Source organism: Phaseolus vulgaris, chromosome 6, assembly GCF_000499845.2.
Source record: "Phaseolus vulgaris cultivar G19833 chromosome 6, P. vulgaris v2.0, whole genome shotgun sequence".
NCBI lineage: Eukaryota > Viridiplantae > Streptophyta > Magnoliopsida > Fabales > Fabaceae > Phaseolus > Phaseolus vulgaris.
This window is the reverse complement of record NC_023754.2, coordinates 19,657,387-19,675,917: the sequence shown is the minus strand read 5'-3', so window position 1 is coordinate 19,675,917 and position 18,531 is coordinate 19,657,387. Positions and strand designations below refer to the sequence as shown.

Below are 18,531 nucleotides of genomic sequence, written 5' to 3'. Positions count from 1 at the left end.
AAAAGGTAACCAAAGAACAGTTCTCTGCGTGAAACTGGAATTCCAACTACTTTTTTATGCTCGCCAATTATTTTTAACATTCAACTAAACAATATCCGTTTCTTATAAATGAATTTAATTACTTAGTTGCTTGCTCCGAAAGGTTTCCAATTGTTATTAGATTCTTTTGTTCGTTTTTCAATGATCAAGTTAGTCACCATACACTGCAGACTGCAGAGGTATCTCCTCGCTTGTAACCAGACTAGCTTCTGGATGTGTGTCTAAGCTAGTTTCAGCAGAAAAGAGAAATTAAAATGTTATTATGCTATGTTTTATTGAGAACTAAGAGAATAAAAGCTAGTATATTTATTGAGGATGGAATTAATCATCATTTAAAACATTTTAAAGTTATATTAAATGGCATTAGTGTTCATTTCTTTATACTTCCTTTTGGTTTTGACCTTTGAATACCTTTACCAAAGAAAAAACTACAATTTGAAAAATTCAGGGAAAATGTTCCCATCACTGTAAGGTGGTAAGCCAACAAAAATAACAGACTTGAGAAACCAGATAAACTTGTTTAGAGAAAATTCTCGGTAGCTTTTATAAAAGAAAATAAATAAAAATGTAAAATAATTGGATTTTTCTCATGTTTAAATTAATAATACACAAAAATCTTTTAAAAATACACAAGTTAATTTTAACTTGAGAGAGAAGTTTACATCATTTTATCTTTAGAGTATTTCTTCTCTTACCAATACTTAAACATTTATCCAAAATAAGACCTTGGTGCGTGGTGCTGATGTTGAAGAGTCTTCACCTAATAAAGTAAATGGGGTGAGTTATATACACACACTAAAAGAAACCGTTGATAGTAGCAGCCATAATGCTCCTAAATTGATTCTTGTCTTTTTTGATAGAATGTTTTCCTAAAGCAAGTAATCTTCAAGCTAAGTTATATATATACACCACCTACATCATGCAAAGAGATAGGTACTTTAACATTCTGATTCATTGTCTTAAGTGGAACCCAAACATGTTATACTCATTGTCGAAGTCACAGCGAATTTAGAAGCTTAGACACTGTATTTTTATGAGTGCTTTTTATTCCCTGATTCCAAGTTCAAATCCCAATTACATCAGCCAACACACTTGTAATAACATTATGATGCTCTCATCATATATGAAATAACATATAATGAATCAATGATTCGTCAAATCATTGAGTGAGTAGCATAAAGACAGAGCAGGCAAGGGCCTCAAATATTCTTCAAACAATATTAGTGTGTATAATAACCCTCTTTAAAGGCTGTAAGAAGTACATCATATCAAGCCCTTGTACAAAATTATAGTTCTACTTTGCGGAACAGTTTGGCATTTTTTACATTTCAAAAAAATCTTCTATTGAGTGCTTGCAGCATTTTCTTTCCTAAAATTTCGCAATTGTTCCTTTAACTTTTTGCTCTCTTCAAAATTAGCCTTCCGCTTCAAAGCTTTCTAGGAGAACAAAACAAAGAGATCCTTAACAAACAACAACAAAAATAGAAGAACGAAATGAAAAAGGCTCACCTCTTCTCTGAAACAGCGATCCAATTTTATTTTCAAATCAGTACATTCGCCAAAGAATTTGCCAATTGGATGTTCAACATGACACTTTTGAAACTGCTCAATAATCTGCACAAAAGCAAAATCTAAATTAAAGTTGGTCAAGTATATACTGCTTCACGTTTGCTAGACCAATTACAGTGAAATTCAGGACCAAATGAAAAAAATTTCTCTTATTTTTTATTTCTACTTTATTTCCGGTTTTCTAAAGCTTATACAAGAAAAAGAAAAAACAGAAACCAATAAAAATTGTGTTCACTACTCTACAAGTTTTGCACACAAACTTTTGAAGATGATAAATAAAGTAGAAACAAAATCTCAAACTAAATAGTCGCTTAGTAATCTGAATTTCTAAAGTCCACCGTGGACTGCAAAGGCAAGGAAAAGATATTGAAGCTTTTTGAGTATTGTCATCAAAGCTTCATTCCATTTATTCAACACAACTCCACATAACCATTACAAGTTTACATAGCAAACGTGATTTACTCATAGGAATACTGGATTAGGACCAAACATCCTACAGTTAATCATTATCCCATAACATAACCATAAACATCAAATTAATAATAAACAACAAGGGAACCAATAACACAACAACAACAATATCTATTTAAGAATACAATAATAATAGTAAATACTTTGATTTATTTTTAAACAGAATAATCAAACAAACTCACTTCAGTGCACATTGGGTGTTTGTGCAATGTTAAAGGAGGGTGCATCTTCCCACAGTCAAATTATACGCAACACCTTCTCCTGCGTAGCAACCACCCACTGTTGTGTTCCCTTCACAGTACCAAACGAGAACTGTAATAAAAAAATTGAAATCGGCCCAGAAGAAATCCAATGCAAAAGATCATAACTTTGAAACCTAGCAAAGCTATAGATTACAACATAGGAAGAAATTAAGTAATGAAATCGATCAAATTGAAATCCAACTAGAAAAATATAAAAACAGTAACTTCGAAATTTAGTATTATTAAAGACTAGAAAAAGGGAAAATAACTTACGAATTCAAAATTTGAGATCGAAGGCTTAAATCGGAGTCTCTAAGCGCAGGGCGGTGAAGATTTTGGAGATGTTATTTTTTTCTTAAGCTGTAATTTAATAAAACACCAAAACGCTCCTTTTTCTTCTCAGTGTCCTCTTCCACCTTTATTTATAGTGTAGGGTTCTATAAATCATAATTTTTGGATTCAACAATTTTAAATTTTGCAATTTGAAAATATTTTTAGTATAAAAAAATATTTTTAAATTACACAATATGAAAGTAAAAAAAACTTTTAGATGGAAGTCAATAACTTCTACATTATACAGTTTAAAAAGAATTTTTGAATAAAAATTATTTATAAATTACACAATTTAAAAGTTAAAATAAAATAAATTAATTTGCATAATTCAAAAAAAAGTTATATTAAAAAAAATTTCAAATTTAAAAGTCTTTTTTTAAAGATAAAACAATAATTTTATATTTATGAAATATAGAAGAAAAATATAAGGTGAAAAAAAAAATGCTGTAATAAATAACACAAATATAAAATAAAATAATGTTGGACATAGCCCAAACAATTGTTTGCTGATTCACCTCCACCCAACACACTCATGTAAAATGTCCATTTTGTCTTTAATAATTTAAATATTTTTGCATTTTGGATATTCATATCCATAAGTGAAATTACAAAGTTCTCGATATACAAATTTATAACGAATATGTCACTTCCTGATTTCACCATCCGAAAGCTTATTTGGACAACATAAATGATTTTTCGGATGTCAAGATTCGTAAGCAAACATAAAAGAATTCTGACACCATTTACAATACACCATTTTGGATATGAAAATTCGGAACTCATTATTCACTTTCAGAGTTTAAATGAAATATGAAAATGACCTTCCAGATTTTGAAATCCATAATGTATAAAAATAACTTCTGGATATTGAAATCCGTAAGCAAATATGTGAAAAAGGCATAATGAGATTTTAAAATTTTCATTTGGAAGTCAAAATTAATTGGATGCATCAAGCAATTGCCACAATTGTTTTTAGGTAACATGATACACAAAATAAAAGGGAAAATATTGATCAATGTGATAAAAATAATATTGTTTTCCTTAAGTTATGATTTGCATTTATTTCTTTCTATCTTCCTATTTAAATAAAATGTGAGTAAAACTAACACTTTTTAAAAAATTTATTGTATTTGAAAGAAAAATAATAATAAATGTGATGCAAATGATATTCGTAAGAAAAAGAAAAATACAAGTATATTTTATCATTGAAATATCATTTAAGAGACAATTTATGACCAAAAAAATCACTATATAAATTAGGCATTTGTCTTGCTTGAAATGCTTTGCTACGTGTTAGAGAGTAGAACTGTGCTACATTTTTGTTCTGTCTGCAATGGCAATTGTTGCTTTTCTCTGCAATGGTAAATTCAATAAGTTCATTCCCGTGTATCTGTTCTCCTCATTGATCAATGGGTTTCTCTGATCAGTGAGCGATAATCTGATTGAATTTTCTTAGAAACCCAAGTTATGGAAAAGGGTGAGGGCTTCTCGAGATTGATATTATCTTGGTCTCTTGAGGATATACTCAACAATGGTCTTTACGTAGACAAGGTCAGGTTATTCATTCCTCTATGACCTTTTTTCCCAACACACCATTACTAAATTACACTGTAAATTCTCACTTTATAACTGTGAATTTTCCTCCCATGGAGTTAGGTCAGTGTAAGAGTGTTTTTGTAGTTACTGTCCAGTTAGGTTAGTAGGCTTTAAACATCTTGTTGTCTGTCGTATGCCTATGCCGTTGAGTTTTGTTTGGAATACTTCAATTTTCCTCTTTACATTGTTCCTTAGTGTTGGTGTGATTCATTTTGTTTGATAACATAAGTGAAGTGTCTGATTCTGGATACTTGGGCCCAATATATAGTGATTTCTAGAGGGGAATTTGTGTTACATATCCATATCCAATACTCTAACATTTACCAGGACTTATCAATGAAGTATGTAATCTATGAAGCACTAATACTTTTATGATGATAATAATTTTTAGTTTTTTTACAATGTCTAAGAAATGTGATTTCATACATTTTTAGATACGTATCTGTCATATTGGATACGCACAGTATTCTATACACGTATTGTATCCATTTATCAATAAATAGGTGTGATCTGATCACGCATACAAGAGCTTCATTGAGGTTTCTTTAGTTATTAAAAGGCTTGAGGATTCTTCATTGAGGGTGTTCTTTGATGTGTAAAAATTAGCGTTTTTCCTTTTTTTTATTGATGTTCGTACGGAGTAAAGAGTTATGTTATGTGTAAACGAAAATAATTCTTACAGGCTGCAGGCACTTATGGGACTTACTACATTTTTCTAATATGTTGATGAATACCTGAAGCTCCTTACCATTTTTGCATATAGTTAGATTCTAAAGCTGTTAAATTTGTACGTTTTAATAGGTGAAGCAAATTCCAATGACATTCTTGTCTGTCGCTCACTACTTGAAATCATTTACTTTTCCACTTATTGAGGAAACTCGTACAGATTTATGCTCAAGCATGAAGATGTTGTCAGAAGCTCCAGTGTACGAAATAACTGGCGTTGATTTTTCCGAAAATTATAAACCTCCGCATGATTTGTTATACCAGATAGAAATGATAACAGTGGCGGATAGTGATAGAAAAGGGAATATATGTGAGCCTGAGATTGGACAACTTTTTACTTTGACAAATACGAGGCCAAAATGCATAGATGATTTGAACAAGCGTGGAAATTCCTATCTTATTGCTTTAATAGTGAAGGTTAGAAAGAAAAAAGACGAGGAAGATGTTTATGAGGTTCAAATACTAGCTTCAAAGCCCATTAAATTGGAAATGTACTGGCAGGAGGATGGCACATATATATATGGCATATATGGTTTTGCTGCCTATCTTATCAATATAACAACAAATATGCGTATATGGAATGCACTGAACACAGATCCAGAAGGTCCAGATATCCATGTCATCAAACAACTGCTCCAACCTGATTCTGCTGTAAGAACAATGGTTTATTCTCTACCTTTTACCATAGATATATACCTTGCAATGTCTAGTCCGTGGTATAGCTGTACAACTGGTTAGGCTGGATTTTTTGTATGATCTTCCCCCCCCCCCCCCCCCCCCCTAATTTTGTTCCATTACCTTGTAAAGATAACCTTATTGATTGGATAAATGATTAAGTGCTTTAATTGTTGTTGCATCTTCTGACAGGTTGGGGGAAATTGTGCTCAATGTTTCTCTAGTGAAAGGTACACTATTGATGTATCAAATATTGGTGCTGTTATTCGATCATTTGATTTGAACAAAGCTCAAGAAGAGGGAGTTTTAAGTTGTTTAGCTGCAAGGGAGTGCTCTCACAAAAATACTGTGAAATTGATTTGGGGCCCTCCAGGGACAGGGAAAACAAAAACAGTTGGCTCATTACTGTTTACCCTCCTCAGGAGGAAATGCAGAACGCTTACTTGTGCCCCAACTAATGTGGCTGTGCTGGAAGTGACATCCAGGTTTGTTAGGCTAGTGATGGACTCCATTGATTATCACACTTATGGTCTTGGAGACATAGTATTATTTGGCAACAGAAAGAGAATGAGTATTGAAGATCGTGATGATCTTCTTGATATATTTCTTGATTACCGTGTAAATATTCTTGCCAGGTGCTTTGCACCCTTGTCTGGTTGGAAACATCATTTAGAACTGGTAATTCGTTTACTTGAAATCCCTGAAGAGCAGTATCGTGAATATTTAAAGTGTGAGGAAAAGAGGGATTATGAGATAGATGATGATGACTGCTTGAAAGAAAAGGATGAACTACGTGTAATTGCAAGTCAACAAACAAATGAAGGGAAAACTAATATTTCCCAGGATCCAAAAATCTGTAAGCAAAATGAATGGATGAAAATAATTAATAGAACTTTAAGAGAAAGCAGATTGTCTTTTAAGGAAGCAAACAAAAGCAAATACGATAAGCAGGAGAAGAAGGATTTTCTTTTCCCTGAGAACAAAATAGAAAGATTGACATTTCACAACTTTTTCACGAAAAAATTGAATTATATTAGGAGGCGGATGAGGACATTTGCAGTGGATATGTGTACTCATTTGCCCACTTCTTTTATTTCATTAAGAGCGGTGAAAAGTTTATTCGAATGTCTTGATTGGCTTAAAGTCCTTTTCGAAGTGTTATCAAACAATTCCATTATTGATCACGAATTTAAAGATGCCATTTCTATATCTATTGGTGATCATAATAGAGGTAGTTGCTCTACTTGGCAGGCTAAGTTGTGTATAACCAGGAAAGAATGCCTTAAAATGTTGAAATCTCTTCAAAATATGTTCATTCTTCCTGATTTTTGTGATGAATATTCAATAAAAAACTTTTGTCTCAGAAGATCTCGCATGCTTTTTTGTACTGCTACGAGCTCTGCTAGATTGCATGCAGTAGAACACTGTAGACTAGAAATGTTAGTTATCGATGAAGCTGCTCAACTCAAAGAATGTGAGTCAAATATACCTTTACAACTTTCTGGTCTTCGTCATGTTGTACTTATTGGAGACGAGAAACAGTTGCCTGCCCTAGTCAAAAGTGAGGTGTGTTCCAGTCTTGTTAATTCCTGACTATGCAAGCATGCTTGTTATTATGTCTCACTTTTTTTTGCTCTGTTATGAAATTCATGGACAAAATATTTCAACATATAGAAATCTTTATGAATATACAGATTTCTGAAAAGTCAGGGTTCGGAAGAAGTTTGTTTGAAAGGCTGGTCCTCTTGGGTCATGAAAAACACCTTCTCAATATTCAGTATAGAATGCATCCATCTATTAGCTTGTTTCCAAATATGGAATTCTATGACAAACAGATTTTGGATTCTCCAAGGGTCAAAGAAAGAAGCTATGAGAAGCATTTTCTTTGCGGTGATATGTTTAAGTTTTACTCTTTCATAAATGTTGCTTATGGACAAGATGAATTAGATGAAGGGAATAGCCGAAAAAATGGAGTGGAAGTAGCTGTGGTATCTGACATTGTTCTTGAGCTCTACAAAGGTAATTTTATAATGTGATCTAAAATATGACTACGAGTAAAAGTAACCAACAGAACTCTAAATGTTTGTGATTAAGTTCTTAATCATGTAATTTGTGAATAGTAACTTTTATTGAATATTTGGATTTTAATTATCAACTATTGACTCTTTACAGAGTCAGTTACTAGACAACAGACTGTTAGTGTTGGAGTTATATCTCCATATAAAGCTCAAGTTGTTGCCATACAAGATGCTCTTGGAAAAAGGTTTGGTGGTGATGTTGCTAATAACTTTTCCGTGAAGGTTTCAACTGTTGATGGTTTCCAAGGTGGTGAAGAGGATGTCATAATAATATCCACTGTAAGATATAATAACATGGGATTTGTGGGTTTTATTTCTAATTTTCAAAGAACTAATGTTGCTTTAACAAGAGCAAGGTATGATATGTTCCCATTTATTATTATACACGCTATTTATTCTACATTCGTTGTATTATGAATGTCCTTTTCCTTATCTATACAGGTATTGCCTTTGGATAGTAGGTAATGGGGAAACTTTGATGAATAGTGGCTCTATTTGGGAGAGAATAGTCCTTGATGCTAGGTCTCGAGGGTGTTATCATAATGCTGACGAAGATGAGAGGTTATCTCATGCTATTACAACTTCCATTATTGATCTTGGTCAAGTGGGTGATTTATTGCATCTGAGTTCTCCACTCTTCAGGAAAGCAAGGTGGAAGGTACGCACCTAACTGTTCTCGAGCCTCTACTTTTATTACTGAACAAGACATAACAATTCAAGTTAAACCCTCAAAGCATACATAACAAGAGATAGAGAACATTTCCAAACTAAAACAAAAAATTTCTCACATCATAAATGCACACCAGATCGATGTATTGTCCTAAAGTTCAAATTCACACTCCTTAGGAGATGATGGTATTCATGAATTTAGTTGCTCTTTAACCCCCTTATGACAGGGGCAGCAGATGAAAGTCTTCTAACAATTCTTAAACCGCTTTACCTTTTTCATGAACTCTTAATTTTTTCCGTGACTTTATAGGTTTGCTTCAATCAAAGTTTTCTAATTTCTATGGCAAGAATTAAGAGCACTGAGATTTGCCAGAAAATATGTTCCCTGCTAAGGCAACTTTCAAGTGGTTGGCGTCAGCCTAAACGGGAGATAAATTTTGGAGTTGTGGATGATACTTCTTCCCAACTATTGGAGCTGTATAAGGTCAACGAGTCACTTTATCTTGTTTGGACTATCGATGTTATAGAGGAGAACTCAAATTATGTTCAAATTTTGAAGATTTGGGATGTTTTACCATTGTCTGAGGTAACCAATTTGGCAAGGAATATTGACATTTCATACAGGAGCTATTCTGTTGATATTCTTAGATTCTGCAAAACCAGATTGTATGATGGGTATAACACTTATACTAACTCTTTGATTAGCTTCACATGGTTAAAATAGTGGAAAATTTATTTCAAATAGAATCATTAACATCATAATCGGTTACTGCAGGAAATTTGACATTCCAGTGACATGGCTTGCTAGGAATCATCTGACCAATTATAATCTTCCAGATGCTATGCAAGTTCTATGCAACCAATTTGCTTCACTCGGACTGAGGGACATAAATTAGAATCAATAGTATATTACTCTCACCTCTCTTGAATTTTATTTGTTACTTAAACCTCTCCTTTGTTTTGAAAAATATATATAAAAAACTTAAAAGAGGTTTGTTATTCAATGATCATTTTTTGTGAAGGTGTTTAAACACACAAGAGGTTAGTGTAGTGCAAGCAAGTAAAATACAAGAGAGGTCAGAGTAATTTACTCAATTTCAACCAGTTAGAAGTTATGGGTAAGATTTTCTTCTTTTGCCTTATTGGGACTTCAATGTCAGGCCATGCCTTATTTTAGATTTTATGTTTTGTTGTGGTAATTCTAAATTCTAAAGTAATCCTTTCCTTTGGTTAATCCAAATAAGATATGACCTTGGCTTCTCACTTTATATGTCCATCTTAAAACTTATTTAAGAAATCAGCATCATCAGGGTCTCTCTACACTTATGAAAGTAAGGACAATTTGTTTCTGATCTTTCCAATGTGGTTTCTTCATGAGATTTCATATTGTTTATTTCATTCTTTTTATTGATGAGGCAGAGATGATTATTCTTTCTGTTTTATGTTTTTTCAGAAATATTAGATTTTGGAATCCTATATCAAGCAGCTTTGAGAGCAATATTGAATTTTTTGGGTAAGTATCTGCTTCAATTTATTTTCATATTTATTAAAATTTTAAATAAAATCTCTAGACTACGCAATTATAATACTAAATTTCTTAATCAATTAACATATTTATATTTTTAGATATTTTATATTTAGCTACCAAGGTAGGTGGAGTTAGATTACAACTTCTTAGTTTTTAGTCTCATTCATCTTTAAGCTAAGTAAACTATAACAGTACACTTCTTAATTTGTTGATCATCAATATTTTTTTTTGCATATTTTATTGATTTACATATATTTTATTTCTTATTTATTAGTTTTTATTATTTCTTATTTTTTTCTATCTTTGAATTAAGAGAGTGAAATTAGGATTATAACTTTTAGTTTTTACTCTCTCACTTATTTCTTCTGTTTTTTTTCTTTCATTCTCTATATTTTTCTATTTGTTTCACTTGAGAACATATTGTATCCTTACTATTCAAAATTCTTCGTTGACTATATTGTACCATATTTGTTTTCTTTCTCTTCTGAAATTCACTCTTTTGTTTTTTTTATTATTTTATTTTTGTTTTTTTTCTTATGTTTAGGTAGAAATGTAACTAAATTGTCATTGACTTTATCTATTCAATTTTCATTTGTATTGTTTATATTACGGGTAGATAAATTATATTTTTATTATTCTCTTTAAAATAAATATATTTTTTACTATTCTCTTTAGAATATATCTTATTATAAGGATAAATCCTTTTTGCACCTTCATATTTTTTTCTAACACCCTCATATTTTCAAAAGTACTGAAATTGTTCTTTCCAAATTTCACAATTTGAAATGCAAATTTTAAATTTTGCATTTTAAATTGTACAATCTGAAACAAATTTGTATTATGAATTCTAGATTTCATAATACAACTTTTTTTTGGTTTAGACGATGATGGTAAGGGTTTACTGCGGCAATGACGTTAGATGTGGGAGGTATTGTGACAGTGGTAGTGGCGTTGGAAGTTGAAGGTGAGATTCTCAACGGAAAAGATGATGAAGAAGAAGGTAAAATTGTAAGTTCATTATGGAGGTGCAGAAGAAGGCATGGAAGTGTAGGAAGGAATTTCTTATTATAGGTTGTGCTTTTCTATTTATTTGATTTATATGTGTCTGTTTCTCCTGCACCCCAACAAATGACTTTGCACCCATCATTATATAAAAAGACTATTTTACTTCTTTTAAAAATAACTTTTGGATTATTCTTTTTTTCAGAATATTTTCAGAACATACATTTTGGAATACATTTTATGAATTTTGGATTTACTGATTTTTTGTATTCTGTGTTTACGGAATCTCTATCCTGAAAATATTTTTGCTTACAGAATTCTTATTCTGGAATTATTCAAAATTATCAAGGATAATTCTGGTATTATATAAAATGTAGCGGTGCAGGAGAAAATATCCTTTATATGTTAATGTTTATTTTTTCGGACTTGACCTATAGGCCCAATACGAAAGATAAATTATTATTGGATTATTTTATTCTTTAATCATTTTGATCTTTCTCACACCGTTTTCTTTAATTATAATTTTTTGAGTTAAAAAAAACAACGTTTGTGAAATTTAATTTTCTATTTTCATTTACACTTTTTCTAGTTGTAACTTATTTTCGTAACAAAATCACTGTAATAATTTGTAAAAGTATTTAATAATTTTTTCAAAATTTGAAAATAGGAGTTTGTTTTGAATATTTTATCATACAATTCTTTTAAAAGAGGATATTTTATGATCGTAAAACACCATAGATTAATTTCTATTTTTAATTTCTAAAACATATTACATAGACTATTTAATAGTATTTAATTAAAGCAAGAAAATTTAATTGAGAAGATAAAATAAGAACAAAAATATTATCATGTTTAAAATATTAGGATTTGTTTGTTGAAGTATTTTTCATTTAATAAAGCGCATTCTGTTGAACATAATTACTTTAAGAAAATCAACAAAGTATGCTTCAAATTTTCAAAATAAGATTTTTTTTTATAAAAATATTTGTTTCTTTTTTTAAAAAAAATATTTTATGATTGTAAAGGAACATAAATTAATTTATACTTTTTAATTTCTAAAAATTAATCTCTGGACTATTCAAATTTGTTTACTTTTTTAAATGAAATGTTAGTTTGACGTTTTTGTGATAAAATTAGTCGTTTCTTTTAAAAATAAAAGATATTTTAATATGGCAAAAGAACGTAAATTAATTTCTAAAAATAATCCTAGATTATTTAATATTATAATGTTCAAATTCATTATTAAAAAAAATCCAAAAGTTTTGTTTCAAATTTGAAAGATAACAGATTATTTTGAATACTATTTCTTGCATGTTTTCAAGCTGATTATATATCACTCTTCTACTATTTCAACTCTATTAAAAACTTTATTTATACCTATTTATGTCTGTATTCATGGAGTCTTACACATTAAGCAACATATTATTGGTTAACAAAATTTTCCATTAGAAGTGATAGAAAAAATGCAACCAATTAATTAGTCATAATAATTTCCAACGTTCTACAATTTCACATTCCACAAAAATTGCATTGTAAGTAATCAAGAAATAGAGCACAAAACCGAGTAGCATACCCCTTTACGCGTTCCAATGGAATGACTTGCAATTGACTTGTAGTCAATGTCTTATGTGCATTTATTTCGTACTCTCTCTCCCTTTGCCACACTTTGCATATTTTTTCTTATTATATGTACGGTAAATTGCTTTTGATGACCACATCAACTATGAGAATCTTTTTTTTAACTTTAATCATGGATATCAATACCTTGCTGAGGAAGTCTTGTGCAAACTATTTATTTCCCTTACATGTAAGGGATCCTTTGTATTTCTGCCCTTTTGTTTTGGTTTGCAAGTAGCATTCTTCTGCTAGAGTTATCACAAACAGAAAATGGAGGGAAGCTGTAGTGCCAAAGAAGAGGGTCTTCATTTGGTGGAGACTGTGTTTTCTTGGACTCTCAAGGATGTTCTCAATGAAAACCTCTGCAAGCACATGGTTGTTTTTTACTCTTTCTTCACTGCTCATGATGAAAAACACATTAACCTCCAAAAAGATGTGTGAGAAACTCATCAAGTCAATCGTCCATGTGGTTCTAAAGATTCTACACTTTCTAGTTTTTTCTGATTTTGTTGCATCTATTTTAGATTGGAAAATGGTTTTTAAAGCTGCATGTATGTCATTCATTCACAGTGGTTGGGAAAATATGCAATCTGGTTTTGGCTTGACCACTGCTTATTATTTGCTTTATATTTTCTTACACCTCAGTGGTCCTTTTTTTTCTTGCATAAGAGATATCAGAACCTTAGCTCTTATAGCAAGCCATGTGCTAAACAAACTTAATGATCTCTGCATTTTTTATACAGTTTGGCAAGAGAAACATATCATGCCAAAATAAAGCCTGTTGTTTGAATAACTTTTTATGAGTATTTATAGAAGACAATAAAACCTAGTTATTTTAAGAACATTGTGTCTCTATCTAACTTACGATGATAATTTCTAAAGAACATTGTGTCAAGACAAGAAAGATAATATTTGTGATTAGAATATTATGTTCAGATTATTATTTTTTATTTATTGTCTGGTTGGATCCACATATAAGTCATCTATTTAATAGTATTCATTATCTATTTCTCAAAAACTTTGGCAAACAAATCAAACTCAATCCACAAGGATCTAGTTGAGAGAAAGTTAAGTCAAGTTAGCCTATTTTGACATCCATGAACCATAACAAATCATTCTATCCCTTTAGGACACATGATCAAAATAGCTGTAATACTTATGCACCTCAATAACATGAACACTAATTTGACCATGTCAATGTCTTCTCATCACTTAAGCTTTCAAATCTCATTTTCTAAATAGAAAATATATTGAATTAGTAAAATTTATTAAAAGGCTAGAATTTCATGCAGTGTGCAGAAAATATGTTCCTTCATTTAAAACACTTCTCTATTTCTCTTACCACATTATTATTTCTCCTTATTCTCTATCTTTCTCTCTAATGGTATAGAGTAGCTATTGATGTCTACAAAACATTATTCTCATAAAACTATGTAAGTCTGAAGCATTGTTTCCTCTCAGGTAAGGAAGATCCCACAGACATTTTTGTCAATAACAGATTACTTGAACTCCTTCATTCCTTCACTGATTGAGGAGACTCGCAGCGACCTGTCTTCAAGCTTGAAAGGCGTGTCAAAGGCTCCCTTTTGTGAAATATCGAGCGTTGAACTTGAAAGGTCGAAAAGCTTCATACCCACCAAGAGCTTCTTCTACCAAATTTCAGTGAACAGAACCAACAATGATGAGAATGGAACATATGAGCCTGAGGTTGGAGATCTCATTGCCTTAACAGATATTAAACCAAAAACCGTAGATGACTTGAACAGGTCCAAAAGAAACTACCATATTGGTTATGTTCATGGAATAAAAGAAAGTACTGACAAGATCTCAATACTCTCATCCAAAAGCTTTGACATGGACATTCGGTTTTCCTTGAGAAGCAACAGTGCACCTAAGCTTTATGCCTCGAGTAGCAACAATGCACCAAAGCTTTATGCCTTCTGTCTTTTGAACCTTACAACAAATGTTCGAATCTGGAAAGCCTTGAACTCGCAGCTGGAGGGTTCAAGCTTGAGCATGATGAAAAAAGTGCTGCAAGCTGACTCAAAGGTATGAATCTCTAGGTCAATCAAAGAAGTGTCTTATTATTGGATAACATTCTAGATTTTTTTTTTCTTAATTAATTAGCATTGGTAACTTCTTCTGCATAGGTACATATTTTGAAATGTGCTTGCATTTGCTGCTCTAGTGGTATGTTGAAATTCAATCCTTGAATAGCTGGAACGGAATTCAATGCTTTTGCTAGGATTACTTCTCTTCTTGAGATTCTCTCACTACATAGTTATCAACGAAACGTGGTTGCCTTAATAACTAATGAGTTGTAGACATGTACTGTCAGTTTTTACAATGTGAACCACTCAAAAATCATTTTTAATATTTTTAAGGTGGTTATTATAAAAGTCAACAAATTTATTATACTCGATAATGTGTGATGAGATGGCACTGTAGGAACTTTTTAATACTGTCAATGTTTATCGTGTTTATTCATAACTATTATTTTTTCTCATATTTCACAGAATGGAGAAACCTGTCAAATTTGTTTTTCTGGTGAAAACGATAGTGCAACTTGTTCAAGTGTAAAAAACATAATCCTATCTCAGAATCTGAACGAATCCCAGAAAGATGCAGTTTTAAACTGTGTTACTTCGAGGGAATGCCATCATAATGATGCTGTTAAACTTATTTGGGGGCCACCAGGAACTGGCAAAACAAAGACAGTAGCTTCCTTGTTATTTTCCCTGCTTGAGTTAAAAGTCAGAACATTAACATGTGCTCCAACTAATACTGCAGTGTTGGAAGTGGCTGCTCGCCTGCATAATTTGGTTAAGGAATCACTTGAGTATGATATTGGATTTGGTGACATAGTTGTATTTGGCAATAAATCTCGAATGAAAGTAGACTGTTATCGAGGCCTCAGTGATGTCTTTCTTGATTATCGTGTAGACAATCTTTTGAAGTGTTCTGGATGGAAACATTCCTTGGAATCAATGATCAAGTTGCTTGAGTACCCCAAAGAGCAATATGATTCATATAAGCGTGAGGAAGAAAATAGTATTATGTCATTGGAAAAATTTGCTATGCAAAAGTACTTGAATGAGAAGAATGATAATCCTCTTACATTGCAATTTTTGAAGGACTCCACTTGCAATATAGAAGAGCAATACCTTTCGTATAAGGATGAAAAAAGGAAAAGCATCAAGACTCTGGATCAATTTTTTGTGGAGAGATTCCGTTCCAATGCCGAGCAAATGGAGAAAAACCTGGGAACTTTGCGCACACACCTTCCTACTTCTTTAGTTCCACTTGCGGAGGTAAAGAAAATTCCTATAGCTCTTGATTTGCTAAGATCTCTTGAGAACTCTCTGTGTAAATCCAAGTTGAAGCAAACTTCCGGTGGCTGTGAGGAAGGAGAAAGCATTATTGATTCCCTTCGAAGGTTTAGCATAAAAAAGGAAGAGTGCCTTGTCAAACTGAGATCACTTTCTCAGACAATTTTACTTCCAAACATCACTGACAAATATGAAATGGCAAAATTTTGCTTGATGAGAGCACGCCTGATTTTCTGTACTGCATCAAGTTCTACTAAATTATTCGAAGATGGAATGACACCAGTAGAATTCTTAGTTATTGACGAAGCAGCGCAACTGAAAGAATGTGAATCAACAATTCCATTGCAGCTATCAGGCCTTCACCATGTAATACTCATTGGTGATGAGAGACAGCTTCCTGCGGTAGTCAAAAGCCAGGTACGTACCTTTTTTTGACATTCTTGATGATTGGATTGTGTGCACATCATCAAGGGTTAGTTTCTAATACCATTACATGATCCAATTTTAGGTTTCTGAAGAGGCTGAATATGGAAGAAGTCTGTTTGAGAGGCTGGTTTCATTGGGGTATAAGAAGCATCTGCTTAATGTTCAGTATAGAATGCACCCATCCATCAGCTTATTCCCAAATAAGGAGTTCTATGAGGAGCAACTTTCCGATGCCCCTTTTGTCAGAGAAATGGGCTATAATAGGCGTTTCCTTGAAGGAAAAATGTATGGTTCATATTCATTCATAAACATAGCTAAGGGTAAAGAGCAGAAACCTGGTCGTGGACACGGGTGGAAAAACAAGGCTGAGGCTGCTGCTGTTTGCAAGATTATTGAAAGCCTTGAAAATGGTTTTTTTTTTCTCCTTCCTTCTAGTGTCGAATTATGTGTCTGTGAATGGTTAGTTGTATTAGTCTCAAATAAGAAAACTTCTGGATACTATAATATAACTCTGGTCATCATTCCTCTTTTTTGCTACAGAATTTTTGAGGTCAAAGAAGAAAGTTAGCATAGGAATCATATCTCCATATAATGGTCAGGTGTCTGAAATCCAGGAAAGAATTAAGCGGCAAAATTTGGTTTCTGATCCTAACTTCTCTGTTAATATTCGTTCTGTTGATGGCTTTCAAGGTGGTGAACAAGATATAATAATAATCTCCACTGTGAGATCAAATGAGAATGGAAATATAGGTTTTCTTGACAATCGGCAAAGAGCCAATGTAGCACTCACTCGGGCGAGGTATGTTTCTTATACAAGATAACAATTCAAGTTCAGAGAAAAGACATAAATTGATTAAAATCTGGGTTTAATTTGTGCAGATATTGCCTATGGATATTAGGGAATGAAAAAACTTTAAGCCGTAGTGATTCTCTATGGAGAAATCTAGTGAATCATGCTAAGGAAAGAGAGTGTTTCCATAAGGCCGAGGATGACAAAAAACTGGGCCAGGCCATTGAGAACGAAGCCTTGCTTATGGAACTACTCGATGAATCAGAGACCCCTTTTAAGAAACTCAGTCTAGGGGGCACTTCTCGACCAACTCCTACCACCTTCAGGTAAGTGGATATCAGCCTAGCCATCAATTTTTATTTACTAATTTATAACCAGATAGGCAAATTGATAATAATGAAGTAATAATACTTTAGGTGTACCAAGCATGCAAAAGCATAATGTAGATGTTAGATTAGCATTATTGGTAGTTTGGAGAACTAACCATTTATGACCATATACCAGAGGGTCTTTCAGGGGCAGGCCAAGGACACCAAGGTGGTGAAGAATGGGACTATAGATTGCTGCGCCCTGGAACAACAGATACGACTAATGAATTGTTATAGTTTGCCTGCAGATGCTGTAAGATGTAACCTTTTACATTATTGTGTAATATCTTAGGGCCAAATCCAATGTTCTGTTACAGCTCACCGCCGTAGTATATATAAAATCTAGAGTATCAGCGTTCTGAGGAGTGCAGGGTGAAGAAGGGCGTCAGGGTGAGCCAGTTCCAGGGACGTTAGATACACCAGGAGTTAATATAATGTAAATTTGTGTACAAGGCTCAGATCCAATAAAAAAGTATACGAATTACACATTCAACCATTCAGATTCCATGGCTTTATTACTTTGAATTATGCAGACACGGAAACATTTACTTACGCTTGTCACTGAAACCCCAATGTCGTACCAGTCTTATTACATGATCAAACAGAATAAACTTTACAAATAGTTCTGAGAAAAATGCAATTCCCATATTAAAATTAACTTATAAATAGAATAAAATAACCTTTTAAGCAATTGATTAGTTAACAAATACATAAACTAAAACCATGAAAAAAAACCTAATCTTATTTTTTCTTCTCGTAGAAGTACTTCTGTTAAAAATTAACCACAAATACCATTGTCCTATTCTTAATTATATTTTCCTCCTCTTATTACTACGCACAAGAGAATATTAGTAAAGAATAGTTACGTTTCCTGACGGGAGGAACAATGGAGGGTTGTAGGCAAAGTATATTATAACCGTAGACAAATTTGCCTGCAAAATTAAAGGCTCAATTGTAAAATGACTACAACAAAACTTTATCTACCGCATTTACAGTGCAGATTACTTTTAGGTATGGAAATAGAGTGAAAGACTAAAGTTTCAGTATTGGACTGAAATGGATAATAGAATAGA

At 32.3% G+C, this 18,531-nt stretch overlaps 3 protein-coding genes across 6 annotated transcripts; 2 read left to right on the top strand and 1 right to left on the bottom strand.

Annotated features, from left to right (window-relative positions):
- Positions 1–1,067: 1,067 nt before the first annotated feature.
- LOC137831631 (uncharacterized) lies at positions 1,068–2,729 on the bottom strand. Of its 2 annotated transcripts, none has more exons than XM_068639387.1 (4): positions 2,595–2,729; positions 2,262–2,370; positions 1,549–1,653; positions 1,068–1,476 (listed from the first exon to the last, which is right to left on the bottom strand). In XM_068639387.1, the coding sequence occupies exons 2-4, from the start codon at positions 2,304–2,306 to the stop codon at positions 1,381–1,383; spliced, it is 246 nt and encodes an 81-aa protein (XP_068495488.1). In that variant the 5' UTR covers positions 2,307–2,370; positions 2,595–2,729; the 3' UTR covers positions 1,068–1,380. The 2 variants fall into 2 exon arrangements, with proteins under 2 accessions (XP_068495488.1, XP_068495487.1); XM_068639386.1 differs by having other exon boundaries at positions 2,262–2,391; positions 2,595–2,724.
- Positions 2,730–3,934: 1,205 nt separating this feature from the next.
- On the top strand, positions 3,935–11,120 carry LOC137831628 (uncharacterized). Of its 3 annotated transcripts, XR_011084457.1 has the most exons (11): positions 3,935–4,205; positions 5,052–5,627; positions 5,844–7,217; positions 7,346–7,670; positions 7,824–8,085; positions 8,171–8,387; positions 8,709–9,073; positions 9,174–9,302; positions 9,421–9,516; positions 9,852–9,911; positions 10,808–11,120. XR_011084457.1 is itself a non-coding variant. In XM_068639380.1 (8 exons), exons 1-8 carry the CDS (start codon positions 4,122–4,124, stop codon positions 9,292–9,294), a joined length of 3,324 nt encoding a protein of 1,107 aa, XP_068495481.1. In that variant the 5' UTR covers positions 3,935–4,121; the 3' UTR covers positions 9,295–9,661. The 3 variants fall into 3 exon arrangements, 1 of the variants encoding a protein (XP_068495481.1); XR_011084456.1 differs by having other exon boundaries at positions 9,174–9,516; XM_068639380.1 differs by lacking the exons at positions 9,852–9,911; positions 10,808–11,120 and having other exon boundaries at positions 9,174–9,661.
- Positions 11,121–12,433: 1,313 nt separating this feature from the next.
- Positions 12,434–17,951, top strand: LOC137831627 (probable helicase MAGATAMA 3). The gene is made up of 7 exons (XM_068639379.1): positions 12,434–12,920; positions 14,007–14,594; positions 15,062–16,291; positions 16,383–16,710; positions 16,841–17,099; positions 17,180–17,416; positions 17,595–17,951. The coding sequence occupies exons 1-7, from the start codon at positions 12,816–12,818 to the stop codon at positions 17,632–17,634; spliced, it is 2,787 nt and encodes a 928-aa protein (XP_068495480.1). The 5' UTR covers positions 12,434–12,815; the 3' UTR covers positions 17,635–17,951.
- The last annotated feature ends 580 nt before the right edge of the window (positions 17,952–18,531 follow it).